The sequence below is a fragment of the Leptinotarsa decemlineata genome, unplaced genomic scaffold (genome assembly GCF_025532065.1).
Source record: "Leptinotarsa decemlineata unplaced genomic scaffold, Ldec_3_MD MMD2_tig00000133_RagTag_RagTag, whole genome shotgun sequence".
Taxonomy (NCBI): domain Eukaryota; kingdom Metazoa; phylum Arthropoda; class Insecta; order Coleoptera; family Chrysomelidae; genus Leptinotarsa; species Leptinotarsa decemlineata.
Genome location: NW_027412542.1, coordinates 992,621 through 1,012,906, shown reverse-complemented (window position 1 = coordinate 1,012,906; position 20,286 = coordinate 992,621). Strand labels below are relative to the sequence as shown.

Here is a 20,286-nt window from a genome sequence, read left to right as displayed (position 1 = left end):
TAATTTATATGGCATAACGTTTGCTAAATCAGCTATTATGATAATTTATATAATTTTCAATGAGATCAATACAACATATGAAGAAATTTGTGGAGAAATTTACGATCCAGCCTGAACTCTTAGAAGATTAACGGTACCTCCTCACTAAAGAACACCAAGAAATAACACCCGCGTTATTCTTCACAATATCAAAATACTGGTAGTACCAATATTGTGTGGAGGTAACAGGTCATCACTATTCAATAAAATATTTCTCGAAAACCCGCAGTTCAAATTCAAGAAACGAAGAGTCATTTCAAAGTCAATTTATTGTCCTTTCAAAAGATGGAAAGTATGCTGCTACTGCTAAGGGGTTGAAATCAATGTGTAAAATATGTCCCCCTGAAAAAAAATTTCGGATCCGAGGACTTTTTTCATATGTATAAATTCAATCAAATTTCTTCTTATATTTTCTCAGCTACAGATATATTGTTACATATAGGATAGAGTGAAGAACTTTTGTTATTCAATATAAATTTCCACAAAATAAATAGGTCATCGATCGAACCAAATATTGCTACATTCTGCAACTGCACAAGGTAGAACACCACCTTATAATTCAAAGAACTTGATCGATTTCCATTTTAGAATAATTTCGATAACATTTTCACTCAAGTTCATTTCTGAAATCTATTTTTGATATGTTTATACAGGGTGTTTCAAATTTGATCCTCACCATTGTGATCTCGGATATCATGAGAGATACGAAGATGGTTAAATTGGGGCAAAGTTGTGCATTTACCTGACTAACAATATGCCGTTGAGAAAGTTTTTACCTTTTGATTGATGTATCATAACTTATCATTCTTTTTCGAAAAATTGGAGATATTAAAAAAAATTAATTCTTATCATAATAGAGGCTTTGACTTTGATGTTTCTAAATTCGACACATATAATATATTTTTGATGTAGATATGTTTCAAATAATCATAAAAAGTTTTCTTTTTTGAAGTTCATTGTAAAAAACGCTCAGAGCAATGGAAAAAATATGAATAGGTACCTAAAAATGAAAAAAACTCTACGGTACATAGGGAGACGTGAAAGTTGCTATTGTGTTTTTATTCAACTCAGTCAACCAATTTCCAGGGCCGTAATTTAAAAGAGAATAATTCACACAATTATAATCGAATATTACCGAAACATCCCGAAATATAAAATTTAATTTAATTTCTCAGTATGAAGTAAACATCTACGATCCAAAAACTACAACAAAAATACAGGTCCGTATTTAAAAATTTGAAGATGGGGGTGGCCCAAGTCAGATGACACCCTGTATAAAAGATTCATGGATATATTCTGAGAGCCCACATTAAGTGTCAATAGCAAAATGTGGACAAATTTTTAATATGTCTGCGAATAAAGAAGATATAGGCAAAAAAATAATTTGGGATTTTTGGTTTTTCCTGTATATCTCCAGAACCAAAAGAGTTATATTCAATTTCTTTACATCATTGAATATGTCTCTGAAATACGCAACTTTGCCACAGTTTAACCGACACTCTATCACTTATCGTTTACGAGATCCCCATGTACAGAAACGAATTTGAATAGCCCTGTATATTCACTCTGTTTTAAGGTGGAGTAAGTAGAGCTTTCTTCAAGCACAGAAGTGAGAATTACACTTAGGCAATGAGATATATGTTTGAACTGAAAAAAGAATTTTTAAGATGAGATTAGTTTTTTTGGTAAAAAAAACGTTTTGGCTTGTTCATCATAGAAAATGAAAACAACCTGTAATAATAAATTCATTTCATTCAGAGTGAATTTTATGCTTAGAATCGCCACTGCCGTATGCGCTTCAAAGATAGCCGTTTTTCCTCTAGAGTTGATACAACTCGTGTTCTAAAATTTGATAATCCTCATTTACAGGAAGCTTCTTTCATGGCCTAAGAGGCACCGAGATACCGGTGTTCGCAAAAAACGGATGTTATTCTCCTTTTTCAACCCTTTATAAAAGTAGAATTAATCTCAGAGTTTAGTTTGCTAATTTCTGTAAAACCCACAATCACTAATCAATATGAATAATTTTCCTTTGTTCTCTTTATTAGAAATGAATTATGCAAAATCTATCGACGATAATTTTCACCTTATCTCTGATAATAAAAATAAAAAAAAGTTCATGTAAAATGATATATAAATTTTAGATAACAAATTCAGAGTAATTAGTAGAACAAATTTTCTTTGTGTTCACATCGTGGTTAGTTCAAATATCAAGTGTAGTTTAGAAGTTTTCTACTTATTTTGATTTTTCAGTAGTTTGGCATTGAAAATATGAAAGCTGTAACGATAACTAGAGAGAAAATTGAAGATTTCAAATGCGAGAATTGTAAAAATTATCTCTCAGTTCCACCGATATACTACACAAAGGAACATGATGCTTACAGATGCGGTCGGTGTATCTTTCTAAAATCTGACTTAGGTAGAAGAGCGGAACTTTATGAAAGATTTGTAACTGGTGCTATATTTCCATGTATGTATAAGGACTGTCAGGAAAGAATGGAATGGGGAAAGGTTTCGGAGCATGAAGAAGTTTGTCCTAAACTGCTAGTTGAATGCCCATTTTGTCCTAAGAATAGATTGAAAGCAGATTCAGTACAAGCCCATTTGACTTCGTCACATGACTCACTAAGATTTTCGCCACAACTATGGAACTTGGATGAAATTGAAAAAAGAACTTCCACTCATTTTATCACAGTTGGTCACAATTCGTTCGTTCTGGCTATTTTTCAAAACACTGAATGTCTCGCTATCGGTGTTTATTCTCTTGGTAAAAACTCAGATTTTGTATTTGAAGTTAGTCTGAAAAGTACGTCTTCATGTGTTACTTTGTATAATAAGAGTGTTGTTCCATTTTTCGTACACAGTGAATGCAAAAAATGTTGGATCGCCACATGTCAAAATACGCATCATGCGGATTATTTCGCATCAATAACTTCAAAAATTTTCAGACAGATAGATACTGTGGTGAAAAAAAATGATTTGAGAATTTTCCTTGGGCAGTCGCTGGATAGAATCATAATTTCTGTCAATGTAAAAAATGAAAAGAAAGGCGAACAAGACACCAACTACGAGCATCGTGTTCTAGAATGCCAAATTTGTGGAAACATCATGAGTCCACCAATTTTTCTTTGTTCATCAGGCCACAGCGTTTGCAGCGACTGCAGGTCCAACAACAAGCGATGCCTGTCTAGCAGATGTCAAAATATCAAATTGAGAAATGATTCGTTAGAACATTTTGCTGAAAATGCAATTTTATCCTGTATTAACAGATTGAAGGGTTGTGAAATTATAGGATTTGTTAAAGATATTCAAGAACACGAACAGATATGTTGCCATAAAAAGAAATGATTCGCTGAATTGTTAATTTTATTCGTCCATCTAAAATATGTCTTAATTTTGTGTATGTCATAATGCATTTTGATTAAAAACTTGTGTATGTCTTAATTCTATTTATATCATTTTCCTAAACATTATAGTCTGCTTATATATGTGAACTTTAATTTTTCGTATTTTTTTATATTCATCAACTTTTATGTATTAACTACATCATATGGTTAAATAAACTACTACTCCTATGTAGATACAAATATTGCCGTCCATCTATTCCATATATTGTGAACCTAAGACATAATGGTAAGAACTTTTGCATCTCCTACAATGCTTTTAGAAAATCTCTGAACAATGTAAACTGGGGTGAGCAGTTTACACTGGGAAATACCCAACTAGGTGTTTCCACATTGAAAGTTAGTTAGTATGAGGTTATATTTTAGATGTCAGAACTGTAATATTTTTCAGTATAAGCTAGCTTTTTCCATTTTAGTGTGTTTAATGGTTACAATTATAATTATATGAATTTCAAAAACTACACCTCACGTGTAATAAGAAAATTACATGAATTTGATTTTAAAAGTTTAACCTTTAGGTTTGTACTACTGCAATCATTTTTCAATTGTAGTTGGGATATTGTTTTATAAATTGAAAGGTCTATATTTTTATGAGGGATCAATTTTCGTTAAAGAAAGGTTTGGGCTTTCTAATTCTCCATCTCTATACATAAAAAGTGTGGAAGTCTTCCATAGAAGGGAAGAAAGCAATTAATTTCAAAATAAACTTTATACAAATATGTGTAGTTCATGTAAAGAAGTAACTTTCGAACACAAACTTTCCTATAAACATTGAAATGCACTTTGGGAAAGGTTCTGGCTTTCTACTTCTCCATCTATACAAAAAAATGTAGGAATCTTCCAAAAGAAGGGAGAAAGCAATACCTTTCGAAATAAACTCTTCACAAAGATGTGTTCCCACATTGTGCAAATAAATAACTTTCAGACACAAACCAGAAATGTATTGCTCTTTTCCTTCCTTCGGGAGATTCCCACATTTTTTATATGAAGATGGAGAAGTAGAAAGCCAAAACCTTTCTTTCCCATGCATGATTTACTATTAAATACGATCTGTCTAAAATTCCTGTTGTTTAAAAAAACTGCAATAGGTAACAAAAGGCGTAAGCTCTCTAGATAATCTTCGGGACACTAGGTACAAATTGAAAATATCGCATCTTCCACAGATTTTTAGATACTTATAAAAACAAATGTGTCCAGGAAAGAAATTTATTGGGAAAGACATCCTTTCCACTTGGTTTATGTAATGACAATTAGTTATTTGTTCACCAGTTACAGAAAAGATCTCTATCAATGTTGATTGTAATTCTTTCAGAAGGTTTTAGGTTGTTTTGTCTGTTTTAATGTCAGTGTTTTTGTAGCTCAATAAATATGTATTACTGTGTCATGGTATATACTGATTGAAAAGGAATTTTTTAATACATACATTGATGCTATTCATTTAATTTTATGCCTTTCTTCAGCTTATTACTATATGATGTCATTATGCTATTATCGGTCAATTTTTCTCTACGAAGCGCTGCCGAAAGAGCCCGAAAAATTAACCAGGTATTTAGCAATGATAGTGTTAATGAACGCTCTGTTCGACGTTGGTTTGCGACCTACAGTAGTCCAAGACGAGGATTTGAGGACCCTGACCCATCACAAACGATACGTGGGATGACGTAAGAACTGGGTGTTAGCTCCCATGCGGTTTTTGGTGATTTAAACTCTATTCGAATTGTCTTCATATACATCCCTGTAGGAATATTGCTTTTTTATTGATTCTAAAAAAAGATATTCACTATTGCAAAATACTAAAAAACTAAGGAAAAACAGAAAATAGACAACCATTGATTTGTCTCTGCCAGGGAAAGAAATGAAAGGAAAATAATAATTCTTCAACTTTTATTACAACTTAAAAATTATAAATCATAATGAATTTAATAACTTAAATAAAAATAAATGTAAAAATAATAAGCTAATGCAGTTTAATAATCTTTATTTCCATTTCAGTTATTATGAGCACCGGATAGAGCAACAAAGTTAAAATTGGTAGTTCTTTGCCAATATATCCACCCAATTTGTTGGATTTGAAAAGGAAAAATTTTACACCTACAATGAACTTGAAAATGAAAGACAGGAGCCACTGAATGGGAAAATATGTATAACAATTTTGTTCAGAAAAACCCAATTGGTATACTACCCAATGAAAAGAAGTTCACATTCAAGGTTTGACAATACTTGAAATTTGATTTTGTGCCTGTCCCCAACTATTAATAACCATTTTGTGTTATTGATAACAAGCACAAAAACGATTTTAAACTTGTCAATATCACAGCTCCGATACTAAAAGCTGGTTGTGAAGTGAAAGTAAATGAAACACAATCAATCAACCACCTCTCCTTGATCCAGTGCCTCATGTCAAAACTCTTACGATGTAATAGAAATCCAAAAACTAAAAAGCCATTCTGAGCAAATTTTTCCAGGAAACAATTTGAATTCTAATAAACAAAATAACTGATGAACAAATTGTGCAACACATATAATAATCTCTTACAAACATGTTTATACAAGAGGAAAGACTCACGTGCAGTGCCTTGTCTTTAGTACTCTCAGTATGTAATAGAAATCCAAAAACAAAAAAGCCATTCGGAGCAAATTTTTCCAGGAAATAATTTGAATTTAAATAAACAAAATAACTAATGAAGAAGTTGTCCAACACATCAAATTCTCTCTTACAAACATGTTTATACAAGCAGAAAGACTCACGTTCAGTGCCTCATGTTTTAATAGTCTCAGTATGTAATAGAAATCCAAAAACAAAAAAGCCATTCTGAGCAAAATTTTCCAGAAAAACAATTTGAATTCAAATAAACAAAATAACTGATGAACAAGTTGTGCAACACATAAAATTCTCTCTTACAAACATGTTTATACAAGAGGAAAGACTAACGTGCAGTACCTCATGTCTTCAATACTCTCAGTATGTAATAGAAATCCAAAAACAAAAATACCATTCTGAGCAAATTTTTCCAGGAAATATTTTGAATTCAAATAAACAAAATAACTAATGAAAACGTGCAATACATCAAATTCTCTCTTACAAACATGTTTATACAAGCGGAAAGACTCACGTGCAGTTGTACAAATACTGTTATCACTTGTCCTATAGCAACATTTAAATAAGAAAGATCATCAAACATGGAAAGCTACTCTCAATATAATATGGCATTAGGGCATTTGTATATTTGGCTTTTTGTATTTGAGCAAAATATTGGTTACAATTCCATAATCTCAACATCTAAAATACATTATTGAACACGGTAAGACCGTGATATTTTTGTTGCAGAAAGAAATTTCATTTGAAAATAAATATGGCTCCAGTTTTGTACATCTTGAACCATCATTACTAGAACTTTTGTAAAAGTAAACAAATGAAATGCTTGTCTGCAACACGACAGTAAATAAAATCATGCTGCATACAATTTACAAGGTAACTGAGTGAATGTTGGCAAATTGTAATGAAATTATGAGCTTTATTTAGCATTTTATTGGCAAATGTGTTGTTAACATTAGGTATGATAATTTTGTGATAAAAGCGGGGATTGTAATTTCCTGCGATTGAATTATGATCATGTCATCTCTCCGAATTTAACTTGAATAAACTGCAAGTAGTCAAAATATATGGGATTTTTGTGTGTGCCCAGCCTGGAAATGGTCTACAATACATCAAATCACATTTATAATGTTTCTGAAGGGAGTAAGTACTACAATTAGGCTAACAGAGGGACAAAATTATATATAATCAGTGGTATTTAACTGTATGTTAAACTCTGAGAAATTCCATTCACAGTCTTTGATTTCAGAACATCGTTTTCGTAAGACAAAACAGTTTCTCGTCCATTTTCATAAACCCTGAAAAAAAAATTATTATTACAATTATATGATTGGTATAGTACCAGATCAAGAAATGAGTCAATAAGAAACATAAAGAGTACTTGATTTAAAAGACCCCAGGGTATAAAGCACGTTATATTTTAAGTTAAAGTATATATTTGTCTACACTCATATAAAAATACACACAAATATATATGTACATACACAGTATGTTGTGACAGAAATTCCTACACAGTATAAGAGAAGTCCATTCAATAAATATAATTTCGGAACATAAGGTCGAGTTTCTTCCAGAAAATTTGCAGATATGCTGTTATACATTCTAATTCCATTAGAGACGGAGTGATATATTTTGAGTAGTATAGAGATTCTTGCAAGGCCTCTTTGATTAATTATGGATGTTATTGTGAAAAAGAAGTAGCAGAGTGGTAGAGTTTCAACCTATCAAATAAGTCTCCGAACACCTATTTTTGATTTGCATTCATCATTGCATGAAAACACTTTTCTGTTAAATAGATAATCTGTTTGCTGAAGAAGACATTACCCACGACAATATGAAAGACATTCCATTTTAGTAAAATATTTTTTTTAGTATATTAATGTTTCAACACCTTTTGGAGACATCTTATATGAAAAAGATTGATATTAAAAATTTTCATCATATTACTATAGTATAACAATTTTCAACTGAAGGTAACTCATATACAAATTGAACTGAGAGGTAACAGCAACAATGTTAAATGTTAGAACTAAATTCTTACCAGGGTCATTTTTATTGTCTATGCATCGCCATTGTAAATAATTGAAAACTAAGATGATTCCATAAAATTTTCCCCCCGTAACAAGATAGCTTCAGAATATCGATAGGATGTACGAGCGAATAGGTAGACCAGTTCGTTAAATACTTTGGAAACATCAGTAAACTGGTCAACACTTCGCAGGTCTATTATATTTGAGTCCTTAAAATGCCATAAATAGTCATTCGGTTTCTTCATTATCAAGCGTCCTTATCTGCATAGGCGTAGTGTATTCTGTTTCTTGTGAAGGTGACTTTGTTTTGTATTTATTAAATATATTTTATTATATTTATTAAATAGACTGTTATGTTTATTAACTTTGAAATATAAGATAGAGTTAACCGATATTTGTTTTTCAAAATACATTATCATAGATTTTCATCACATTCACAGTTTATTGTGAGATAATTAGTTGACCTAGTCATTAAACTCAGGTATAAATGTTCGTAAAACTCAGGTATAACTATCATTGATTAGTTCCTAGAATATTATTAGTTTCTAGGTAGATAGTAATATTTCAAAAAGTATATATAAATCACCATGTATGTAGAATTCAGTTTGTTAGTGAACACGCTTGAAAAAGCTACTGTGCAGCGAAACACGTGTTGCAGATTTGTTAATCTGTTCTAGTGAAAATCTCACAATAAAGTGTTTTTCAGAATACATTAACTTTAAAATAGTTTTTGAGGTAAGTAAACAACTGACAAATAGCTGAATACTATGATTGAATTTTATTATTTTTATAGTATCAAGATGGATGCCGTAGCAGGTCCAAGTAATGTACAAAGAAAGCAGAAGTTTATGTCGTTAGAAGAAAAACAGATTGTCTGTAGAGTGTACGAAAATTTAAAAAATACACTCCGTACAGTGGAAGCTGTAGTTCATTTTTAACGGACATATCCGTGTCAACAATTGAACGCATTGTACGTGAAAAAAAGGTGACTGGGATTGTGCAAGCTCCAAAAGTACATTGTCGTGGTAAAAAAAAATTGAATTGGTCAAGTACCAGAAAAACTTTGTACGCTATACCATTCATTCTTTTTTTTTGAGAATGAATGGATAATGATCTCATTCTAAAAATGAGCAAAGAGAAGTTAAGGAAAATAATAAAAGAAGATTTAAAATTTATATATGCCAAACGATACCGTAAGTCTGTCTTAATTGAAAGAGAAGATATAGTCTCATGGCGACGTAGATACCTTCGCTCTATTAGAGAAATACGTTCTGCTCACAAAAATATTTATTATCTGGACGAAACGTGGGTGAATGCTGGTCACACAGTATCTAAGATCTGGCAAGATACTACTGTAACTAGTTATCGTCAAGCATTTGTGGACGGTTTATCAACAGGGTTACGCGGACCAACAGGTAAAGGGCAACGACTAATTGTCGCCCATATAGGTAACAAGAGTGGCTTTTTAGACGATAGTGCACTAATTTTTTTTATCCAAAAAAACGGGGGATTATCACGAAGACATGGACGCCCAACGCTTTGAAGGATGGTTTGAATCCCTTCTTTCACGAGTCGAGCCAAATTCGGTAATAGTAATGAATAACGCTTCTTATCACAGCCGATTAGTTAAACAGCTGCCAACTATGACCACCTGAAAAGCAGACATGCAGAATTGGTTAGGACAAAAAGGAATTCCATTTTCCGAGGACATGGTTAAGGCCGAGATATAAACCAAGGTAAGCTTATGGAAATTACATAAAATATGAATTGTGTACAATTAAATAGCATACAACAGATACAAACTTAGTATACTGGAGATAAAATCCATGTATATACTAATACACTGTGTACACCGATACACTATTTGTGTGTTAGTATACACAGATGTGAGTTATGTATAACTGAAAATCGCAATTAAGATACAGATCCAGATAACATTACAATATACCAACTGACCTTACACAAAACTAGAGGGCAGGTAAACAATTATACCCACTAATGATGCCAACAAGGTTTATTTATTGGTTATGTACTACTATTTATAGTTTTTAAATAATTTTCAAATTCTTGTATATTGTAGAAGCAACCTTTGTTCATAATCTTTCTCAGTTCTTTTTTGAAGATTATTATGGACGAACATTTAATATTGTGAGGAAGCAAGTTGAAATAAGAACATCCTCTGTAGATTCCAGTTTTTTTAAAGAATGCGTGATTAACCCTGCCCAGTCGCAAATTTTTAGAATTTCTAGTGGCATACTTTGAAATATCTCCGACTTTCTCAAAGTAATTGATGTTTGTTTTGACATACATTAGGATTTTCATAAGATATATACTAGTTAAAGTAGGGATATTGTTCCGTATGAAAGTATCTCGGCATGATTCGTTATAGGAAAGATCAAATATTACACGAATTATCCAAACAAAACAATTTCATTGATAAAGTTGCGTTAATTTTTCTAACAGTGTTTATGTTGGGTGTCGATGTCGTACTCTTGCATGGGGATTTCTTGTCACAGCATACTTTCTAATGATTTCTACATTGTCATCTTTTCTAGCAAACTTCTGAGTAAGTGACGGTAGTCTTTTCCCGATAGGGATAATACCAGTGAGTTGGTATTATTGTTGGTTGGTTGGTATTGTTATTTTCCTTATAGCCGTTGTTTCAGATACTTTAAATATTTTCAAGGCCCTTTGTTTGATATTGAGAAACAGTGGGTGCGAGTATTCAATGAGTGGACGACAGATTAATTCATATATTCGGCTTGCTGTTGATATGTTTGCACCTGCTCCCGGGTTTGTCAAACTTGTGAAATGTGCGGCTCTTGCAATCACTTTCTTTTTTTTTGTTATTGACATGGCTGTTGAAATTTAGTCTGGAATCAAGCGTAACACCTAAGTAATCAACTGTCGATTTGGCATGTAAGATGTGTTGGAAAACGTTGATTGTTGGAGAAGCTGCGGAATTTCGATGATTAAATATGATGAACTGAGACTTAGATGGGTTTGGCTGGAGCCTCCATTTATTGAACCAGTTATTTGTTATTGTTGCAAGATGTTCCAAATTGTTAATAACTTTGTCTAGCGTTTGATCGAGCGCAATTAGAGCGGTGTCATTTGCATACTGGAGAATATATGCTTCATGCCTGAAATGGTTGATATTGCCTTGTTGGTGATGATAAACATCAGAGCTGTATAAGTTATATAATATTATATAATAATGGTGAGAGCGGTGAACCCTGTGGAACTCTCCGTTCTGGGATAAATTCGTCTGAAAAACTACTCAATATTTTAACTCTCCGTTTCCTGTCAATTAGCAGATTCCTAATTGTATGTACTAGATAGTTAGGACAACCCAGTTGATGCAGTTTGAATAAAAGAACTTTGTGCCGAATGCTTTGTTCATATCCAGAAAGATCGCTGCCATTTTGTTGTTGTTCAGCTTGGTTGTTTCAATGTTGTTTGTGAGAATCGTTAGAGGATGTATAGTAGATCTTCCTTGTCTATATCCAAACTGATAGCTTGGAATTTTATCATTAAGCAGTTGGAGTAAAAGGTTTCGTAAAAGTTTTTCAAAGTTTTTGCCAATTACAGACAGGAGAGTAATCGGACGATAACTGTCTGTAAGGGAGTGATCCTTGTTTGGTTTGGGAATTGTAATTATTGTGCCCATTTTCCAATTGTCAGGTACATAATGAGTTTTAAGGCAAAATTCATAGCTTTTTATGATATACCTACTTGTGAATCTCATAATTCAGCTTTCTCAACATGTTTCTTGTGATATAGTCATGCCCTGGAGCTGAGTTTTTTCCCTGATATAAGATTTCAAAATATTCTTCTTCATCTACTATTTCCAAGTTTCTAAAACACTTGTTTTCTGTAATTGGGAGAACTATCATTGAAGAGAGATTGTATTCGAAATTCAAAATGATTGTGGTATTTCATATATTACCCGTTTTGGAGCATCTACAAAAAACTGATTGAACAGAGATTTGCTATCTCCTCAAAACTTGTTATTTCCTAATTGTCATAGCATATTTTTGAAAATCTATCAATAATGTCTATGACAAATGAAGCACTGAAAAAGAGTTTATGACTTTTTTACCCCATTCCTTTGCAATTGAAGCTGCAACGAAAGACAAGACAAATTTTCTTCTGCAGTTGATGTAACAGATCGTCTTTGGGAGGCTCGTTTATTATCGAAATTGGTGGTACAATTTTTTTGTCAATCAATTAAGTATGATTATGTGATAATGAGGACAGAGTGGACTACTTCACCCAAACTTTGCTTTCAAACATTTTTTTAGTTCAGGAGCATTCACTAAGCTTCAGTAAAGAATTATTTCTGATCCAAAGTGGCTGCAATGTACTATAAAATGCTAATTTTGGTGAACAGATACAACGTTTCAGTAGAAACACATACAACGCATGCACAAGGCAGCAATTTAACATATTATCTGCTTGAGAACCAACAAAATAAAAGATCTAGGTATCGAAACTTTTATTGATATTTTTGGACACTGATCAATTAAAGACAGCAAAGATTAGGCACTAATCATATCAATTTGTACCAATTTAAGTATCCAAATGCATTTCTGTGTGATATATTTCACCATCATGATTGAATATCTCGTAATATTTTGATGATGTGTTGGTTGTGAAAATGGATTTCTAATCTCTAATCAAATAGAATTAGGTTATCAACAAATCAATAATATATATTATATCAACAAAACTGAAAACATCGTTAGCAATGAAGTTAAAAAGCTGTGAAGCTGACATGACAACACAAAATAACAAAATGAAGATCAATAACAAAAAACAATCCGGCACTTCAAACCTAAACATGCTGCCATCTATTTAATATCAACATAACTAACGGATTCTGCATAGGCTCCAGTAACTGAATGAACAAAGTAAAAAAGCACAGGAAACCCTCACGATGTCTAAACTTAGTTGAAATAATCTATGATCATAGATTTTCTGCTTAAACATGAAATATACCTGCCTTTTGAAACGTGTTAGTTTGTTTTGAAGATGCGAACAAATTGTTGTTTTTGTTATTTTTATATCATACTGTATCCGACTTTAGAACAGGTTATTGACAATTTGTTGTTAGTTTCCTCAAAACATTTTTCTTCTTTTAGTGTATCAACTGTTTGTGATACACTTGAGTGATTGCCCCTTTTGCATTTTTTATGAATTACTTCTAATAGTTTTCAGTCTCCAATGGTGAAAGATTCATCTATATTAGATTTTCAGTTTATCCCTCATTGGAATTGAAAATGTATGATATAGATAAAAACAGAAGTTAATAATTAATAAATTGGAATACAATAAATTATCAAACTTACTTTTTCGTAGTAATCTTCTTGCCATTTACGAATCTGGTAGAAGTAGACGTTCTCTTTACATTGGCATTGCCAGGAGTTCCACCATTGAATGAGGCGTTGAGAGAACTGAATGAAGTGAATCCACCTGAATGTCCAGTATTGAAAAAGTCATCCATGAGGCCTCCACCAATCTGCAGGCCAAACGGACCGAATAAAGATGCGTTGCTAAGAGCGTTTTGGGGATGGGAGTGTCTGTGGTGTCGTCTTCGATCTCTTCCATGCGGGTCTAGATAAAAGAGTTCATCAATACTAATGCACTGCTATGTTTACATTAAATATTGAAATAGGAAAGTGGAATTTCAGGGAAGAACAAAGAGTTTACTTTGAAATGCTTGTGTAGTTCCAGGAGGTTTAACTTTTTCTTTTATTGAGATGAATCAATTTGAAACTAACGTGCAAAAACAACAAGAATTGTTATAATTTTTAGCGATATAATATTGACAGCAAATACAAAAAAGTAAACTACCAGCAAAATAATACAAAAAAACATATAATACAGCATTTTCAGCATTTTTATCAAGTTGAATTCCCTGACCACTTTGTTCTGTTATTTAGTACCTGTATGTAATAGTTTGATGTGGGGATGCATGCCTATGGGCTTGTATGTATGTGTGTGTGTGTGTGTGTGTGTGTGTTTCATTCACTTACCAAGAAGATCAAATACTGAGGCGCCGAAAAATTCTCTGAAAACATCCTCTGGGTCTCTGAAGGAAAAGAATCCGAAACCGCCAAAGTCAAAGTCGTCTTCATGTCTGCTTCGTCCACGACTGTTACCATTCAATAAACCATCTTTTCCATATTGGTCATACACTCGCCTCTTTTTCTCTGAAAAAAAAAAAATGTTACCTTGATTATTTTTCACAGTGAAAGTGAGAAACTCAAAAGTAATGAAGCACATAAAATAACAAAGATTTATTAAACATTTTCAAGTATAAGCTTTCCTTTATCAGCTCTACAAAAAAGAAAATGATCTTCAAGTTGAATCAAACCCATCAATTTTCAATATTATACAGTTCATATGATATGTAAGCTTGTCGAAAGATTTAACTATTTTATAATAAAACATATTTATTTCATGAATATTTTATGAAAGTTCAATTTACATAAAGAATCTTGTTTCTGTGCAAAAAAGACTCTCAGGTCCTCAGGAACTAAATCACTTGAAAAATGGCTTCAAAGGGAATGGGTACAGCGTAGGAAAATTCGAGCAGGCCACAAGACCTAGGAGGGAGACCACCAAAGTAACTCCAGCTATGATGGTCAAGGGAAAAGCTTTCCTTCTATATGTTGGAAATGTTACAGACCGGATTGGGAGAATCTTAGAGAAACACTACATAAAATCATAATTTAGGCCAACAAAAACTATCAGACAAAGTCTTAAACTAGCTAAGTGCTCCAGAGAACTTGGATAAATCCACAAATCAACTGTAGCCTAACATGCTCTCGACAAAGGAAGCACTAACATTATCTCATTTGAAGATACAGTATTACTCAATAGAACACAAAATTACTATTCAAGAATATATAGAGAGGCAATGGAAATTCAAAAACACAAGAATAATTTCAATAAAAAAGAAGAGGCAATGAACATTAATAAGATCTGGCGACCTGTCCTTAGCGGCACACAAACAAGCTCAGGTAATCCAATTAGGAGAAACAAATCCATGCCATGCCCACTAATAATAATATAAAACAACAACTCGGGCACTGCGACCTTACCACATCGCTTCTGATGTCTGCCGCAGTAGTAGAAGAAACGCCAGTAATAAAAATCTGCACACCCCGCCAAAAAACCCAGAAAATAGCTTTCACATAAATTAAGTGATTTAATATTGTTATCTTAGATTATATGACATTAAAGTTTTGAGGTTTTAGTGTTTCCTCTCGTTGATAAAAGCGGTCACGACAAAGAGACAAATTCCAAGGTGATATTTAAATCGGGAAACGAAGTCGTAGTGTGGGCAGAGAAATTTTACAGGACGTCAAAAATTGTGGTTTTCCAAGCACCCCTGCAGAAATGGGAGACTCGAATCAGTTCCCACCTGGAGATCCAATTGAGGGGCTAGTGTATCTTGGTAAAAACCTGTTGATTCAACGATAGCACTTCGTATCCAGACGCAAGTTTTATATTTTTAATTTTTCATATACTTCAGATGATGTGGTGCTGCAGGTTTTTCCGGGTTTTCCTGCAGCTGAAAAAGCAAATGCGCCAGTGGAATCAATGAAGTCGCCCCGGAGCGCCAATTAAGTTTTATTGTTGTTTTCATTTTTAACGTTGTAATATTGAATAGTTACTTCAGTATATGGCCCCTACAAATTTGTCAGTAGAGTATCTGGCAGACACCCTATACAAATTATATCTCGATGTTGATGAATTATTTACCTTACACACTTCTTATTTTCATTATAATTTGTCCTTGGAATCGCGAATTATTAGGAATAAAAAAGATAACGCAATGATATAAATATTTATATAAAGATGTAGTTCAAAAAATACTGAATCAGTTAATTGTTTGGATAAGATCTAATAACTTAGTCATCTGAATATTGCTCAATAACATCTCACATAGATTTTCACAATACATTAGTCATCTGCTTCCACTGGGAATCAGTCAAATAAAAACTATTATCGAAGTTTCAAGTTTCTCGTTTCCTCTGTCATAAAATAATTAATATAAGGACGTAATTACTATTTATAACGGAATAATTCATACATTTCTCAATTAAAAGTAATTTGGATTCATTTGACCTGAACCAAACGACGAACCAGTTTGGCGTCTGATTTTTTAAAAGGTTTTTAAACTAAAGAATAGTGACGACCGTGACTTATACAAACGAATGAATTGTCATTTATTTTGTTGTCTAAAATCTTTTCAAGTTCCATTAGTAACCTTTATAGTTTATTTTGGAAGTTTCCTTTTACGGGATCCATTGTAATGAAATGCCTGACCTTAATGATGGATACTTTGACCCCCAAATAGGCCCCCAAAATCGGTTGAATTTATTTCTTGGATATTGATATTTCTAGAGGTGTGACTATTAAGACAGTTTTCACAGTATTCACAAACATTATTGGATCTTCTTGTAGTTATAATAATTTTAGTTCATTTGAAAAAATAGAGGAAATTTCAATATTTTTCCCAAAGATCATTATCTACAAAATTTCTGTTAAACTCATTCTGCACTCTTCAAACTGCAATTATAATTTTCGAAAACTTTTTTGCAGTTTATTTTACTGGATTGGTTTTCTTTGTGTTATGAAAAACCTATTCTATTTTTTCAACTAACACATGATATATAATATCAACTTATGTAATTTTTGTATGAAAACGAGACGAAAAAAAATTGATACACAATCTGATTAAAATTAACAAATTGAACTTACATGATGTGTAATGAAAGTAAACAAAGATTAATGAGTCATCTTCATCTAAATGAATTGTGCTCCAGATAATTAGTCTATATTTCTGTGGTTTAATCAGATGATAAATTGTTGTTTTCGATATTTGATAAAAACTATCATTTTTCTGTATCTTTCCCATACTCATTAAGAACATTCATTTATTTCCCACTGGCCAGTGAGATCATACATGACTATGTTCATTGTAGGACTACATATTTTTAGAAATACGAAAAGAGCTGAATGAATGATATTTATCAGTATACAGAATCATTACAATTTTTAATCACACGATAAGAAATAACAGCAAAATCACTTGCTATTTAGAAAAATTTAAACTGCAGCCAAATAAAATTGAACACATCATTCATTTATCGTCTCTTAGCTTTCATAACAAGAAACATTGTCAACTACATATTTCAAAACAAATACAAACATGCCTTCAGTTGATTGCCAGGGCCGCACATGCCCGCTCGCCCCATTCAAACTAATTGTTTTTAATAGACTTTTCTGAATAATAATCTTCCCAAAAATATAACGACTTATTCACGACCGTTTTTTTTTAGAACAGACGAACATGAAATTAGACTTTAGCTTTGGTTTTAAGTCCGATAGTAACATAAGTCAAATTTAGGCATGAAATTATTTGAATTTGTTTGAAAACATTCTATTTCCTCTTTGAAATAATTTCGTCGATGATGTCACATCTGGTGGGAATCAGATACAGATAATTTATTCACTCAAGCAGCACTCAAGAAAAATTATTGGCAAACCGCGGACACGTGTTTCTGGACCCCAGAAATCACGCAGGTAGCTGTAGCTGCCTCCGTGGTGATGTTAGGATATCCTAGAAATTCTAGGTCTCCTAACTGAAATCACAAATGTGCGGTAGGCTCCTGTTGGTGACTCCGTTCGTTTGTACTGTTTTCTCGATTTTGGCAACCAAGTGTTGCCATCTCTGCACTTGGCTACACTGCGCTGATGAGGCCAATAGCCAGAAACACGTGTCCGCGGTTTGCCTATATATATATATATATATATATATATATATATATATATATATATATATATATATATATATATATCCAACTATCAATAGAGCTTCCGTACATTTACAATTTTCTATCAATCGGGCGTCCGGTTTCAATGAGGCGTCCATATATGGACGCCGAATTGTTTCACCATGCCAGGCAGTTCAGAGGTTCCCTATCTTCCATCTGACAAAATTTCAGATGGGCGCCTATTTATCAATTTCATTGTCAAAATTATATGTATTGGCGTATATTCTAGTTGAGTCTTTTTTATTTTGGTGGCGCTCGGGAGGTACGCGTATACTTGTGCCGTATATTTTTCATACATGTGAGCGATTATGAGGCGTCCATATAACTGACAACAATGCAATAGTTTTTGCGAGAGGGAAGTCTCAATGATTTGTTAGAAATATCGTTGATTTGGTATGTTTGTAGGTCGGCGCCGGTTTCATACACAGGGTGACAATTTGAAAACTTACAAGGTCTATCTCTGAGCAACCAAATAAAATATAAGAAATCGCTGAAAACAACTTTCATAATACAAAGGGAGAAACAAATGATGTGATGACTAACTTGTTTTTTCTCTCACACCCTTGCCCCCAGCCACCACAACTTCATATTTTTGAAAGGCAACCACCTACTTGTGATACATTATCTGAAAGCTCTTAAGATATGCTCTTCAATGGTACTCTTCAAAGCTACATTCGATGCAGTAAGTTTTGGTTCATCAAATAAAAGAATTCATTCAGAATAAATTTTATTTTCTATTATTAATTTAGTAAATTTTCAAAAACATGATTTTTACCATCGTAGCATTAATATTAAGACTTGAATATTTTACGCCTCTTCTATTTTTTTTTATTCGTCTCGATAATAGATAGGGATAGATAGGGAAGGAGAGTGGCACCTTGTTTTAGAGGTCTTTCGAATACCTTTACTACTCTGTCAACAGAAAATTTTTGTGACGATTAGTTTTCGAGATAATTTGAAGTTTTAAAGGTATTTGCATTGAGTTCAACTCTTTTTAAAATAAATCAAATTGTTTTTAAGGTGCAAGTTACGTTCAGAACTCTCATAAAAAAAATAAATTTTTGCTTTTTATGACAACCTGCTAATACGTGTCCATTTGATGTCGAATTATTTGTTTATTACGAGGAGATTTCTCCGGGGGATGGGGTTGGTTACCACCATTACATTTTAGGTAAATTGAGTGGCACCTACTTATGAAGGTTGAATTGCCTCTTCAAGAAGTTGTTAATAAGAATCACCGGTTGAATTTCCATCAATGAAAAATGAACCTATAATATGATTGCCTAATATTCCGGCCCAGATATTCAACTTTTGGGGATGTTGGGTATGTATTTCTGCGTATTGTCTTGGGTTTTCATCCGACCAATAACGGCAATTGTAACGGTTCACGCAACCATTTGAATAAAATGAGCTTTCGTCCGAATAACAGATGTTATAAAGCAGTTCGGGATTTTGCATTAATATTTCACTCATGCCCTCACAAAACTCCTGTCTTCGGTCAAAATCATCCTCATTGAGTTCACGAACAAGTTTAATTTTGTAAGGATGGTATTTGTGGTTTTTAAGGATTCTCCATGCGATCATATGGCTTATTCCTGCCATTGCGGATAAACCTCTGGTACTTAACCTGGGATTGGCGATGACTTGACCAAACACTACAATCGCATTATCGTCATTCACTACCCTTCTCTGAACATCACTTTTTTCATTTAAAACCGAACCTGTCTCCCTGAATTTTGTGACCAAATCCAGAACGTGATTTCTGCTTAGGTGTTTACCAGGTTTTTGCTCGTTAAATAAAATTGATGTTTTATTAGCATTTTGGTCGTTGCCAAAAAATGAAGCAATAACTGAAACCCTTTCGGCAGTAGTGAAAGAAATGTTTAAACAAATAACAATACACGACCCGTTTCAACAAAACAATCGAACGTTGTTATTTAACAAAAAATTGATAAGAAGAACTGCTTAAAATTTTTTTTATTTAGGCATACAAGTTACCGAGTGGTCTGTCTAATGTATTATCAACATGGCAATTTTAACTTCAAATTATCTCGAAAACTAATCGTTACAAAAATTTTCTTTTAACAGAGTTGTGAAGGTATTCGAAAGACCTTTAAAACAAGGTGCCACTCGACCTACTTTCCCCATCTAAATAAAGGTCGTCGGACGCACCTCTCTGAGGGGGTGCGTACTACAAAAAATCTGATTAGTCTGAAAGGTGTCCCCCTTCAATTAGAAATCGACGTGTCCGAGCTTTTTTGAAAATCTTACTTTTTATATTCAAAAACGGCTCTGTTAGGTTTTCGTTGTTACACACTGTATATAGAAGAAAATGTAAATGGCGAAATGTATGATCACATGCTAGA

The 20,286-nt window shown here is 32.9% G+C and overlaps 2 protein-coding genes across 5 annotated transcripts in view; one reads left to right on the top strand and one right to left on the bottom strand.

Annotated features, from left to right (window-relative positions):
* Window positions 1–2,147: 2,147 nt before the first annotated feature.
* Window positions 2,148–3,483, top strand: LOC141481243 (uncharacterized). The gene is made up of 2 exons (XM_074172481.1): window positions 2,148–2,236; window positions 2,293–3,483. Exon 2 carries the CDS (start codon window positions 2,311–2,313, stop codon window positions 3,385–3,387), a length of 1,077 nt encoding a protein of 358 aa, XP_074028582.1. The 5' UTR covers window positions 2,148–2,236; window positions 2,293–2,310; the 3' UTR covers window positions 3,388–3,483.
* A 1,830-nt stretch (window positions 3,484–5,313) lies between these two features.
* The window catches only part of mrj (DnaJ heat shock protein family (Hsp40) member B6 mrj), a 35,526-nt gene continuing 20,553 nt past the window's right edge, over window positions 5,314–20,286 (bottom strand). For all 4 annotated transcript variants that reach the window (XM_023173892.2, XM_023173897.2, XM_023173894.2 and 1 more), the window contains 3 exons: window positions 14,108–14,284; window positions 13,421–13,685; window positions 5,314–7,337 (listed from right to left, as the gene is read on the bottom strand). In XM_023173892.2, the coding sequence (XP_023029660.1) occupies window positions 7,238–7,337; window positions 13,421–13,685; window positions 14,108–14,284 (542 nt within the window). In that variant the 3' untranslated portion in view covers window positions 5,314–7,237. The remainder of the gene's footprint in view (window positions 7,338–13,420; window positions 13,686–14,107; window positions 14,285–20,286) is intronic.